This window comes from Cygnus olor, chromosome Z (genome assembly GCF_009769625.2).
Source record: "Cygnus olor isolate bCygOlo1 chromosome Z, bCygOlo1.pri.v2, whole genome shotgun sequence".
Classification (NCBI taxonomy): Eukaryota; Metazoa; Chordata; class Aves; order Anseriformes; family Anatidae; genus Cygnus; species Cygnus olor.
Window position 1 is genome coordinate 75,014,984 of NC_049198.1, and position 13,667 is coordinate 75,028,650.

The 13,667-nt window shown below is 38.3% G+C and overlaps 1 protein-coding gene across 1 annotated transcript in view; it reads right to left on the reverse strand.

The window, feature by feature from the left end:
- Positions 1–2,630: 2,630 nt before the first annotated feature.
- Positions 2,631–13,667, reverse strand: part of HAPLN1 (hyaluronan and proteoglycan link protein 1) — a 31,685-nt gene continuing 20,648 nt past the window's right edge. Inside the window, exon 4 of the mRNA XM_040541774.1 lies at positions 2,631–6,914. Coding sequence (XP_040397708.1) covers positions 6,625–6,914 — 290 coding nt within the window. The 3' untranslated portion in view covers positions 2,631–6,624. The remainder of the gene's footprint in view (positions 6,915–13,667) is intronic.

Below are 13,667 nucleotides of genomic sequence, written 5' to 3' on the forward strand. Positions count from 1 at the left end.
TGTTCTTTTCTCTACTCTTTGTTTGAGTTGGAGCTTAAAATTTTTGAAATCTGATGTTTTTCCACATAAAAGACAATCACATACTTAATGTTCTCCTGTTGAAGAAATCAGAATGAAATTAACTGGAATGCAAAGGGTGTTTTGTATGTAAATACAGTGTAAAACAGCATAGGCATTAAGAAGCTGAAATGCCTTGCAATATGTTTTTTGATAAGGAATAAAAATCAAAACTCTCATTCAACTAGTATCAAAGCATACCATTTTCATTTTGTTTGCCAACCTTTAAAAAAATAACAAATCTATCAAACAACCACTGGACACATTGGAAAATTCACTAGTGCATAATTCATTAGCTTAGTCTCACGTTAGAACTGTTGTTATTAGTCAAACAATTGCTTGCCTCTGGCATAACATTGAAGTAATAGATGGACTTCACATTTTACTCTGTAGTGGCTTTATAGATTGAGACATTGTCAAACAAAAAGGGGAAAATATTAGACTTCTAATGAGAATTTCCTGCTTCCAGTTTGAGACTTAACAAAAAAAAAAATATTTCCAAACTCTTATCTATTTCAATTTGTTCTTTGTTTTGTTTTGTCTGTTTGTTTTTAAATTACACATTTGAACTTGTTTCTTAGTTATTACTGGCCACAATACAGGGAAGGCAAATGCATTGTGGAAGACAAGGACCTGAACTATTGTTCTCTGTTTCTTTCTTTTTTCTTAAATAAACCTTTGTGTCATCCCTATTTTCAAGTGTATTTCACTATTAATGGTATATGAAGATGAGTAATTATTTTTTGATAGTAATTACTTTTTATAATTTCACCCATGCCTTTACAAACAATGACTGGTTCATACAGCTCTCTTAAAATTAAGACTATGCATTTGTTAATTTTGTATTTTGATTTGAAACCTGGAGAAGTCTTTTTTTGTTGTTGTTTTGTTTAACATAATAAGTTACCTAACATTGGAATTTTATTGCTCTGTAGTGTACTTGTTCAACTTTCATCACTGCTTCTGAAAAGAGGAGAAAATGGCTAGTGTGAAAGATCCAGCATCTTAAAACCCTCAAGAAGAAGAACAATTAGCTGTTGTCCTCAGTGAACAGAAAACTACTAATATCCTTTCTGTGTAAATAAGAGAATGGCTAAATAAAATGGCAGCCTACTGCTTCATTTAGTAAGTCTTCAGGTGAAAATCCAGACATTTCTATTTCTGTGGCAGTTCCATCAAATGCATGTCTTAAATCCAGCCAATTCCAAACATGAAGACAGCATCCCTATTTTGAATAGTGGGATGTAATCCAATGGAAGCTGCCACTATAAATGGAAAGCCTAATTACTGAGAGACTGTTCCTACCAAAGGCAGTTTTAATTTTATGCCTAATGTAAAATCAAAATGTTACCCACTTAAAAATTGTTTTAACCAAGTTGTTAAAAAATCAAGTATGTTCATCTCAATCACGCATTAATTTTATTATAGATTTACCTTATTCTGAAAAATGGATCACTCATTTTGAAGCTTTTTTTCATTTAATTTTTAAGGACGGGTGATAGACTGAGAGTTTTTATAAGATTGGTTTCTAAGCTAAACAGTGCACCGTATGTAAAATTCAGGGTTTAATCTCCAGCACAGAACAATAAAATAATGCAGAAATTGTGTGATTACAGAAGCTGAAAATCTGTCTCTATGCTTTTAATAACTAATTCTTTGCTCGACACTACGTGATATACCAAAACGTGATATGTTATTCTAAATCCAATTTCTAGTAATGCAAAAGCAGAGTACTATACCAACCAAGTAAAAAAAAATTCCTTGTATATATTTTATTTTATTTTATAAGATGGGAGAAAACACAAAATAGAAATTGGCACTTGTATTTCTACTTTCAAAATGCTTCAAAGAAACATAAAACAAAAGTCTTTGGAATATGGTTCTCTTTATTCTAATTGTAAATCTTTTTCACAGAGTAGTTATTTTCTTTCTTTTCTTTCTTTCTTTCTTTCTTTCTCCTTTCTTTCTTTCTTTCTTTCTTTCTTTCTTTCTTTCTTTCTTTCTTTCTTTCTTTCTTTCTTTCTTTCTTTCTTTCTCTTTCCTTCTTTCTTCCTTTCTTCCTTTCTTCCTTTCTTTCTTTCCTTCTTTCTTTCTTTTCTTTCTTTCTTCCTTTCTTTTTCTTCCTTCCTTCCTTCCTTCCTTTCTTCCTTCCTTTCTTCCTTTCTTTCTTTCCTTCTTTCTTCCTTTCTTCCTTCCTTTCTTCCTTTCTTTTTCTTTCTTTCTGTCTTTCTTCCTTTCTTTCTTCCTTTCTTTCTTCCTTCCTTTCTTTCTTTCTTTCTTTCTTTCTTTCTTTCTTTCTTTCTTTCTTTCTTTCTTTCTTTCTTTCTTTCTTTTTCTCTTTCTTTATCTTTCTTTCTTTCTTTTTCTCTTTCTTTTTCTTTCTTTCTTTCTTTCTTTCTTTCTTTCTTTCTTTCTTTCTTTCTTTTTTATTTCTTTTTTCTTTCTTTCTTTTTCTTTTTCTTTCTTTCTCTTTTTCTCTCTCTTCCTTCCTTCCTTCCTTCCTTTCTTCCTCTCTTTCCTTTCTTTCTTTTTCTTTCTTTCTCTTTTCTCTCTCTCTCTCTTCCTTCCTTCCTTCCTTTCTTCCTTTCTTTCCTTTCTTTCCTTTCTCTCCCTCTCTCTCTCTCTCTCTCTTTCTCTCTTTCTCTCTTTCTGTCTTATTCTTTTTTCCCCCTGACTAGTAATTGCTTTGTTTACTATGTTTACTATGTCAAAGTATTTTCATACTTTGATCTTTTCCATTCCTTTTTGTCTTTTCTGGGAAAGAAGTAGAAGAGCATCCAGTCAATAAGAAGAAATCATCATATTGAAAAGAACAACATGATTTAATTGTTGTCATTCATGGGCATTAAAATACAGATGCATTGTGAAATACAAGATAATGACAGAGAACATGAATTGATTCTAATGACAGAATTTTCTCCAGCCAACAGAAAACAGCACAGACTTTTATCCAGTTCTTAAGCTGCTTTTTAAGGTTTTTTAAGCACCTAGCTAGCTTATTCAAAAATAAGAAAACATCCTGACATTTGACATTATAAAAGGAAATGGAGTCAGTAGCTGTAAAAATAAATAGAATTCATGTCTTTTTGCCCATTTGTGCCCATTTAGCATGTAATCATACACTTTATGTTTTTTAAACCTGCTTACATTAGAGCTAATTATATTTTTCATACAAACATATTTTCATCACGCTATCCCATTAACTTTATCTGTTATAATAATATATAATATTGCATATCAATATACTGATCTAAAACTAGCTTGATCCCAAGTTAGACTACTGGGCTTTTTGTAAGTAACATGACGAATGTAAATTCACAAACTGAGACTCCATTACATGAGCATTTGATTCCTAGCAAGCATTTATCTTCAGTGCGAACTTGCAGCTACAGCTGAGCGATAACATTTTGCTGCTTGTGCTCACACGGCAGCCGAGGGCCACTTGTTCCCTCTTGTGCCATGGCCTCGCCGTGCTGCCAGACTGGAGCCGTGGGGCGATCCCCAGGGCCGAGGGGACACGTGCGTGGTACGAAACCCCCTCGGTCACCGGCACAGGTGATGCACAAAGCAGGGTGATGCGCTACGCCCGGGCTGTCACAGCGGCAGCCCCGAGATGCGGGCGCAGAAAGCATAAGCAAGAGCAAGCCTGAGATTGCTGTGATTTAGGACCTGACCAGCCATCCCCAGCATGTTGCAAAGTTGACGAAAGGCTGAATTCGCCTTTCCTGCAGTGCCTTTGGTCTAGCAGTGAGGGCACTTTAGCCAGCCCCACGAGTGGGTTGGAGGACTACATTTTTATGCAGGCACATAATAATCCCCAATCCTGCAAGAAAAATGTGTCTGGGTGAAACCCTGTGAAGGGTTTCCCTGGAGAGGTAAAAAAAAAAAAAAAAGAAAAGAAAAGAAAAAAAAAAGGAGAAAAAAAAGACAATAATAATAATAATAATAATAAAGAGATTCCATGAGGGTCTCTTAACTGCTGTGCAGTAGGAAAACCATGCAGCCTCCTCCAGATCTCTGGGGAGGTTAGAGCCAGCTGCATGAAGGGCTTCCCACTTTACAGCAAGTCTGGATCTAGCTGGGGTAACAACCATTATGGGATATTCCCTATGGCCTTTCCCATCCCACAACCTCCCTGCCCAAGCTCCAGAGATACTATCTACCTCTTTTTCTGTACTTCTGAAGGTTGGACAGGAGACAACATGTATTCTTATTGGTCACAGTACAGTCTGCACACCCTATTCTTTCTCCTGCACAAATATATATATATATATTTTTATTTCTACTTTCATTCCTGTTTATTTTTCTCCCAAGTGTTTGGAAAATATTCTGAATGGCTTGAGAAAATGTGTGAAATGGACACTGATTTTAAAAATGTGTAAAAATTACATGGGTATAGGGGCCTGGCCTATAATATCTCTCAATTTATATCTGCATGATAGGTTTTCAAAAAAATTCAACTTACAACTTGAACAAAAAAGGGGAGGGGGTGGTTTGGCACCAAGATTGGTTCATCTGTGTAGTATGAGCAAACACTCATACTGTCAGTGACTAAAGAGGATGGAGAGTTGCCTCTGAGCTTAATGGGAATGAACTCCAGTACAATACGTCTCATACCATGGTATCTCTATGCTCCAGTCCTACCACGTACTGTTCCTGGTTTGTTCACAGATTTTTTTAAACAGGACCACCACCACATTGGGAATCAGATATATATAGCTATGTCCATGGGAAAATAACTAAACTGTTCACAAAAGCCTACCAGTTGTGTTCTACTTGGATAATACCACCGTATCTCATTTAGATACGGAAACTACGGGAAGCTACAAAACTTTGCAAAATACAAATATTGGTCCTCTGAAATCTTCATAGTCAGTAAGTGTAGAGTAGGAAAAGAGTTCTACATTTTTAAGTGGTAGAACCAACACTGGATAGAGAACTTCAAAACCGCCTAAGAGATTACTCAAGACCAAGATTTTTATTTTTATTTTTTTTATCAGTGGCCTCTGTTTTTTGGATATCCAGCTTGAGACACCATAAGTGGAGGAAATTTTCAGAAAGCCTTGAGCACCCACTCTCTGAAAAACTGGTTGCATTAAAGTATCCGAAGATGAGCACCAAGAATTGCTGCATCCAGAATGAGTTTGCATCAGGAATCCAAATTCCTTCAAATTGGCATTAAGGGAGGACCTAGTACTTTAGGCAGCTCTGAAAATCCTAGGCACCATGCACAGTGCATGTTTATCTCTGACACTGGCAGATATAGGTAAACATCTTCCACCTAGACCACTGCAGATTTAGAGAAAAAAACGTATTTCAGTACTTATTTCTGCTAACTCTAAGGAGGATTAACTAAATAATTCAGGGCTAGCGATACTATTTTTTTTTTCACTGATAGTTTAAAAAGCAGATGTATTTTAGATACATATGAGATGCAAGGAAATAAAGTATTTTTCTCTTCTAAACATTAATAGCTGATTTCAGATTTTATTTAATAACCTTGTTCTAAGACTTAATCATTTTTTTTCCAATTTTTATTTCTTGTGATGTGTAAATAGCTAAGAAATCTAAATATCCTAATATTCTTTCATTAAGACAATAATATTTCAAAAGCTAATGTAAAGTCAAGCTGCTAAAGTTTATAATTTTTCTGTCCAGCAGTTCATTTATACAACTGCCCTGAGTAGATGCTATATACTGCTCAGCAAATGGCCTAAGAGTTTAAAAATAACGCAGTAAAGCTACTCAAAGGTAACACAATACTTCTCAGGCATCTTTAATTTGAGTTAAGAAGAAAATAGGGTTTTCTCATTAATTAATTATTCACTCCTTCATCAATGATTTATACATAATAAAAACACAATTGAAATGTTCAGAACTAATTGTGCTTGTTCATATGCATTGGATCATAAACCTATTTTTCAGAAAGACAGGGTTCAACGCTGAAACAAATCTTATTTTTGTGGATTGTTTTAGCTGCTTTTATTAAACTGTATATCATTCCCATGTGAAAACAGTCTTTTCTAATCATCTGGCTTGCTGTGGTTATTATGTTGGCTTTTTTTTTCTTTTTTTTTTTTCTTTTTTTGCAAAATCTTACTGACCCCCTATAAACAAAAACATTATCTTATTTCAAAACTCCAGATATAATCAATTTGCAGTGTATCTCAAACTGGTAAAAATATGCAAAATTTGTGCTTTTAAAAGCTTCTGCTTTGAGTAGCCTTACATTCCATAATTGTGTCCTAGCAATTCTCAAGCTCTATTGCATGCCCCATTCATGAAAATTATATTTTGTTGGGATGATGTAGCCTAAAGACTTTGGATCTAAAAATTCCTTACCTAGAGCTTCCACTAAATTATATTAATTTAAAATATCTATGGAATGATACTTTTACAAAAATATTAAAGCAAAACCAAAAACAAATTAATGGGTTGGGTTTATGAAAATCACTCTTTACAGTAAGAAAGATTTATCACAGTTTTGGTAACTTGCATGAGTTCGTATCGAAAAGAAATCTTTCACATGTTCTTAATGAATGTAAATCTAGTGTGCTCTAGGTATTTTCAGTTGTACGCTCTGAAACAGTAGACACCATACAGCTTGTGCTTTTTATCGGGGAAGCCTACAAAGCGAACGGCGGCCTCATTAGGGCTGCAGCGTTTCCTTGGTCTGGAGATCGGGTAGCGGACGCTGCCGTCCGCCAGCCAGCCAGCGTCGCAACGGTCATATCCCAGGAGCTTCCAGGCAGCAAATATCTGGCCAACTTTGGCGATCTGAGCGCCGTCCTTCAAGCAGGCCTGTACAGCCTCATCATAGGTCAGCTTGGTCGGGTGTATTAGATAGTAAAAACGACCTAGCGAGAGAAAGAAGAGAGTCTTAAGTGTCATGATGCAATATTATCAAGGTAGGTTTTGAGTAGAAATGGGGATGTACCACTGCAGAATCAGGCCAAACAGTGGCTGATTTGGGACTCTGAAAGTCAGTTGTTGTGCTGTGAATAAGGTTTTAAGCTTTTCTGTAGTGAATTGATAAATACTGGGATTGGGAGAAAAAAATACAGCAGGCAGAGAAGGACAATCTAAACAAACATATAGCATTATACTCATTTCTGCTAACTTAGCATGGCATGGCATCTCCACCCTCACTGGCATCCAGTGCTAACTGACCCGTTGTAATGTATTTTTCTCCTCTGGATGTAGAGGTCTAATAACAGGGAGAAAAAAGGTGGGGAAGAGGGATGCTGGCAGATAACCTGGTTTTCAGCCAGGTGCTTGCTCTGCACCTAACGTTAAGGTGCCAGATGCATTTACCAACAAGGTGCCAATGACAATCCAGTAAAATGCCCGAGGATCCCACAGATCTCAGGCAAAGCAGACCTCATACAGCTGCATCTTAGCAGTAGAGAAAGGAAATTAGTGAAATGTCCAAAGCAGTGTAATTTTACATCATGCTCTCAACATAAGACTAAAGCCCTTGTGAGTTTTCTTCTCAGCAGCATGACATAGCAAGATTTGGCCACTGATAGCACTTGGGTGAGGGTGGCTGCAGCTAACACATGCAGTTTTACTCTCTAACAAGGCAGTGACCTTGTTTCTGATTAAGTACAAGCCCAACTTAAACCTCTTTTTTTTTTTTTTTTTTTTCCTCGAAGAAAGAGGAAAATTGCACAGCTTCTCAGAAGCAGAGTTTGAAGCTCTGGCAGATCAAAACCATGCCTGCCATAAGTCCTCATTAGCAGCATCACAAACTTTCACAGCAGTTCTGCAACTCTGTTTCTGTTTAGGCATCAAAGGACATATCCTTGCCTTATGATCGCATTGAGCTGATAGTGCTACTAAGAAAAATGTGACTCTGTCTCAAGGTAATGAAAACATATGCCAGCAAGTAACATTCAAAGAGGAAGTCCCCTGTATTAATCCAGGAGCAGCAATAATACCGACATTAATTTCACTTATCAAGGCAATATAAATTCATTGTTAGCCTTTCACTCATTATACTTAGGTTTATTTATCAAATTTCCAAATAAATTCACAACATTTTCAATCTGACTGTTCTGTAAAAGGGGGAATTTGGCTAAGAAACAAATCAATTCATTCATGTGGGGCAAGCACTATCTCAGCTTCTAAATTATGTACTCTGAAATAATATCCATTTTCTTCCTCTTAATATATGGTTAAAAACAAACTGTATCCTGCACAAATTATTTTCTTGGTAAAGGAAAACCAATGGTAAAGAAGAAGAGTTACATCAGCTCTAGATCCCAGCAAAAAAACACAGTTTTTTTTTCTTTTTTCAAGTGAAGAAATGTCAGGTCAGATGAAAATATAAAGATAATTCAATTAGCTTTGCGTGAAGGTTTGAAATTTTATACTGTGACAGGAATCATTAAAAAAAAAGCATTTACATTGTGGCTGTAGTGGAGAAGAACCTTTTAAACAATTTCACTGTTGTCAGAAACAATATCTACAGTGTTTTCACAGAAAACTGTTGAGAGCAGATTATCCACACCTTTGTAAAATGCTTGGTTGACTCCAGCTCAGCAAGTTGACAGCATTTACAGGGTGTTGCTGAAGAAAAATGTTTATTAAGTGGAAACCTGTTCCTACTAGGTTATTAAGAGGTTTCCCCAAAGCAAATAGGATTTCAGACTTAAGGGAACAGGGATTTGGACTGATAGTATGTAAACTTCACCTAGCTTATTAGTTGCTCTTCAAACCATATGTCAGTGGAATGTAATTTCCTAGGGATTTGCAGTAAGGTCAGGCTTTTGACATATGACATCAATAATAAAAACTCCTATACTCTGCCCCTTCCCTAAATAGGAGAACTTTAATAGCAAGCCCCACAAGGGTGGAACGTGCATCCAGAACATCTGATTAAATAAAACACTGTCAATAAACTGAGTGCAGATTTGCTGTGTTTTTTTTCCCTGCCAACAGGTTAGAAGGCCTCCTAAATGGCAACTGCTCAATTTTAGTTTTCATTAATTCATGTGGAAGGATGGAAGGGGAGGGGGGCATTAACCCTCTGTCTCTCATTAATAGCTGGTAGTTAGGTCACTCCCACAGAGGATGAGTGTGCTTGGCTTGACTTCTCACTCCAAATCAAAGGGCAGGGGTTTTATACAAACCTAATCAAACTCCATTTATTACAGCCATTTTAAGCTTTTGCATGTAATGGAACGGCTTAGAGAGGAAAACCTGAGCACTTGACCTAAATAGCTACATCCTGTGACTGTGGGAGCCTGAGGGATGCATTGCCAGTGAAGATTCCTTCCAACCTCAGCTCTAAATGGGGTGTTTTGAGGCGAAGGGTTTTTTTTAATCAAAACTGGGTGTAGACAAAGCACACTCAGAGGCACCAAAAGGCAGCACCACCCCACCTGCTATGTTCTGTGCAAAAGAGCTAACACAGAGATGCCTGTGTGCTCAGGGAGGATGCCTTCATCCGCAGCTAGTCATCGAATACCTAAGGGTTGGGGCTGAGCCCTAAGACTGATGCAGGGCATGGGATGCCCCTTGAAGTCAGCAGTCTGCATGCAGGCTGAAAAGCTTATGAAGGAACAGGTTGAATTGTTTCGCTGTGCAAAGAGTAAATGCATGGTTTCAAATGGCAGCGAGGGGCATTCCCAGCTGGCAGCACAACGTTGACTGTATCATCTGCTCCACAGACCTGTACAGCTCAGGACACCTCACAGCCACAAAAACCGGCTGGGCAAGGCCATTGTTCTCCAAAGCTGAACATATTGAAAATAAATTCCTTCAAAAATAAGGTCACAGTAAGCATGCCGAAATACAGTGATCAACTCCGGTGACTGACTTTAAACCTGTGCATTAAAGAGGTGGGAACAATTTTTGAAAAACCTCTTCAAGACCTCCCCCCGACTCTAGTGCACCCGCTTTTAGGAAAGGGCACATAATTTCACTTTGCATAGTTTTGTTCCCCTTTTTAGAGCAACAGTTACGTGTTCCCAGAGATCAACTACTCTGCTTATCTGGAACGGTCAGCATGCATTATTGAAAAAAGACCTTCTACCACTTCCTCCCCTGTAAATGGTGGTGGGTAGTTTATCACCTGCATTACTGAAGTAAACAGGTGGTTCACAGCTGCATTTTCAACATGATCCCTAAAATTAATTCTTTGTATTTTTAATTTTGTTAACATGAGATTTTTATCCAATTTTGCTAGAGCTGATAGCAAATCAATTATGCATTGCAGTTCTGTGTGCAAAGTACATAACAAAATGCACGTTAATGAGCTGAAAGTGTGACACAAGCCCTAGTTATACCCTTTTTTGTTTGAAAGTGTTTAATTATAAAGGAGTTGATAGATATGTCTATCGGGGCAACCCTGGCTATAATGGGGCAACCCTGGCTATATGTACAGACTGGGCAACAAGACGCTGGAGAGCAGCCCTGCAGAGAGGGATCTGGGGGTTGTGGTTGACAGCAAGTTGAATATGAGCCAGCAGTGTGCCCTGGCAGCCAGGAGGGCCAACCGTATCCTGGGGTGCATCAAGCACGGCATTGCTAGTCGGTCAAGGGAAGTGATTGTCCCGCTCTACTCTGCACTGGTGCGGCCTCACCTCGAGTACTGTGTGCAGTTCTGGGCACCACAGTGCAAAAAGAGTGTCCAGAGGAGGGTACGAAGATGGTGAAGGGCCTAGAGGGGAAGGCATATGAGGAGTGGCTGAGGTCACTCGGCCTGTTCAGCCTGGAGAAGAGGAGGCTGAGGGGGGACCTCATCGCAGTCTACAACTTCCTCACGAGGGGGAGTGGAGAGGCAGGCGACCTATTCTCCGTTATCACCAGTGACAGGATCCGCAGGAACAGTATTAAGCTGAGGCAGGGGAAGTTTAGGCTGGACATCAGGAAGAGGTTCTTCACCGAGAGGGTGGTCACACACTGGAACAGGCTCCCCAGGGAAGTAGTCACTGCACCAAGCCCGTCTGAATTTAAGAAGCGATTGGACTGTGCACTTAGTCACGTGGTCTAAAATTTTGGGTAGACCTGTGCGGTGCCAGGAGTTGGACTTGATGATCCTTATGGGTCCCTTCCAACTCGGGATATTCTACGATTCTATGATTCTATGATTCTATATTTAGCTTGCCTAACACTTTCCAGTGTCAGAGATTCCCATGGTTTTCCTGTGGGAGACTCACTGCTCCCATTGAGAAACCATTTGAAATTAAGTAAAGAATAACCCTCAGCTGTATCATTACACATTCTTTGTCCTATGCCATTTTGGGTCTGTGGGACTTGAATTCCTGCTGCAATACTTGTACAGAAAAGGACCACCTTTCCTGCACAGCCGTATGGTCTTATTCTTGAACTCTGAATAGTAAGCATATAGACAGAATTATGATAATGATACTCTTTGTATAGTTCTCTCTATATATATATCATTACATATTCCTATAAACTGGTAAAATGCTGGTACTACAGTTTTCAAAAAGCAGATGATCCATTTTGGGGTGTTTGACTTTACCTGCACAGCCACAAAAGACAAAAAAAAAATCCTCTGTGAATGACCTGAATGACACAGTTACACAGGCAGAACAAAATGCTCAAGTACTGCACTTAAACTAGTCTGAGAAAAGACACTGTAGAGGGTAATTTTCATAAAGTACTAAGATTATTTTATACTGCATTGCAGAAGAACTCTGCTGAAACAATTTCACTGTGCAGTTAAAAGGAATGAGTGCAGAATTCATTTCTAACAGCACCAAAACAAATTTTTGTCATTATTTCTTGGTGTACTCAGTTTACCACAGAGGGACTCCAGTAGATCCAGAGTGAAAACACTGAATCTGGACTGGAGCTCACTGCATTGAAGACTATATTTTCATTTTTCACCTTAATGACTGAATGTAATTTTGTCATCGTGTACCTTTCTTCTCCATGTAAAACCCAAGCCTCAACTATTTAAAACTGAGGCTTTCTTTCTTTCTTCTTTTTTTTTTTTAATCTTCCTTGAGATCGTAAAGTATTTTTGAGATTTCCTTCTCTAAAAAGAACCCAATGTAAACCTCACACACCCTCGTTATTCACAGTAGCAGCTCATACAACTAACACTCTTTGAGTTTTATTTTATTTTATTTTATTTTTTTTTAAGCTAGCCTTACATGCCTCTGATCCTGGGGCCCCTGGCGTTTTTCCAGCTCCCTCACATAGAGCTGAAGGCTTCTCTGTTTCACACCGTCAGGAGACTCCAGCAGTCACTGCCACTGTTGGAAATGCATGGTGTCCTAACCACTTCTCATTTTCCTTGGCTGTTCCTGAGCTGAGAGGATCAATATTGTGTGTTCCAGAAATAGCTCAGTGCCCATAGCCACTATCTTTGGCAATTGCAACCTGGTGGCAAATAGGGTTATTATCAGGTTTTTCCCTTTACAGTGAGAACACTCATGACATTGTTAAGCACGTATAAGCTATCTGAACTTCTGAGATGCCAGTAGGAAGCTGGCATTCTGGGAGGGTTCCTGGGATTATTGTGGATGTTAAGGTGCGCTTGGGATATGAACAGTGGAGAACATAGAAGGGACACAGAAGGGTATGTCCAGGTTTTCTGCTGGTAGCTTGAGAGACTCATATGGTGATGAGCTACAGGGAGACGGGGAAATTGGCGCTCAGCTCTTTACATCATCCTGTCGCTGGGTGGCATTCTGTCTTGCAGAGCAGTTTAACCAACTCCCCAAGCATGAGATCCATTTTAATGGATCTTTGATTTCTTTGATCTCTTTGCCACCTGTATACCTTGTCCTCACCTTACCTCATTCCTCTTCTCTCCTTCTCTATCTTGCTGTATTAGTGTACAGACAATATTTGTCTATCAGTACCTTTTTATCTTTTTTTTTTTTTTTTCAGAAATGATTTTTATCTTCCCATAAGAGATACTGTTGAGCTACTAGTATGGAAAAGGGTGGTCATTAGTGAGCAGTGATCACAAATGTTTGCCCTGCAAGCACTTTAAATGGTGCAGCTGTCAAATTTATTTTTTCCCCTAGTTCATTTTATTACTTAGTGCTATTTCATTACTACAGATTTAAATCTGCATACAATGAGCTCGTACAAGATTTCACCTTGAATCAGTGGAGCAAGAAAAAATATGAGCCAGCATTTCACGGAATGATGTAGCATGATAAAAATCAGATAAACATTTGTTTCAGAGTACATCCAGTCTCATTTTTGATATTGTTGGTTTCAGGATTTGTTGTTTTGTAGTCGTTTTGTTTGTTTGTTTGTTTTTGTTTTGTTTTGTTTTTCTGAGAGGGTGGGACAGAACATCTCTTCTAAGAGCAAAGCTTATGTTTATTTTTTTGCGTGCTGTAGAGCACAAATGCTTCAGTGTGAATAATCAATCTGAGCACAACACAAAAAAGGCCATGCTCCTTGCTCTGGTGGGGCTGGACTCCAAACAGGAATTACCCATGAGCATGATGTTGCAGAAGATTGGAGACTGCTTTTGCACTGCTCACTTGCAGTGCTCCTCTCATTCACAGCCACGCTCTGTAAATCCTTTTCAGGCACTAGATTAAATGATAGCAGGCTGAGATCAGCTCATTTCACACCTACTAACAGTTCTGCTACTAACAGTAGAAATCTTG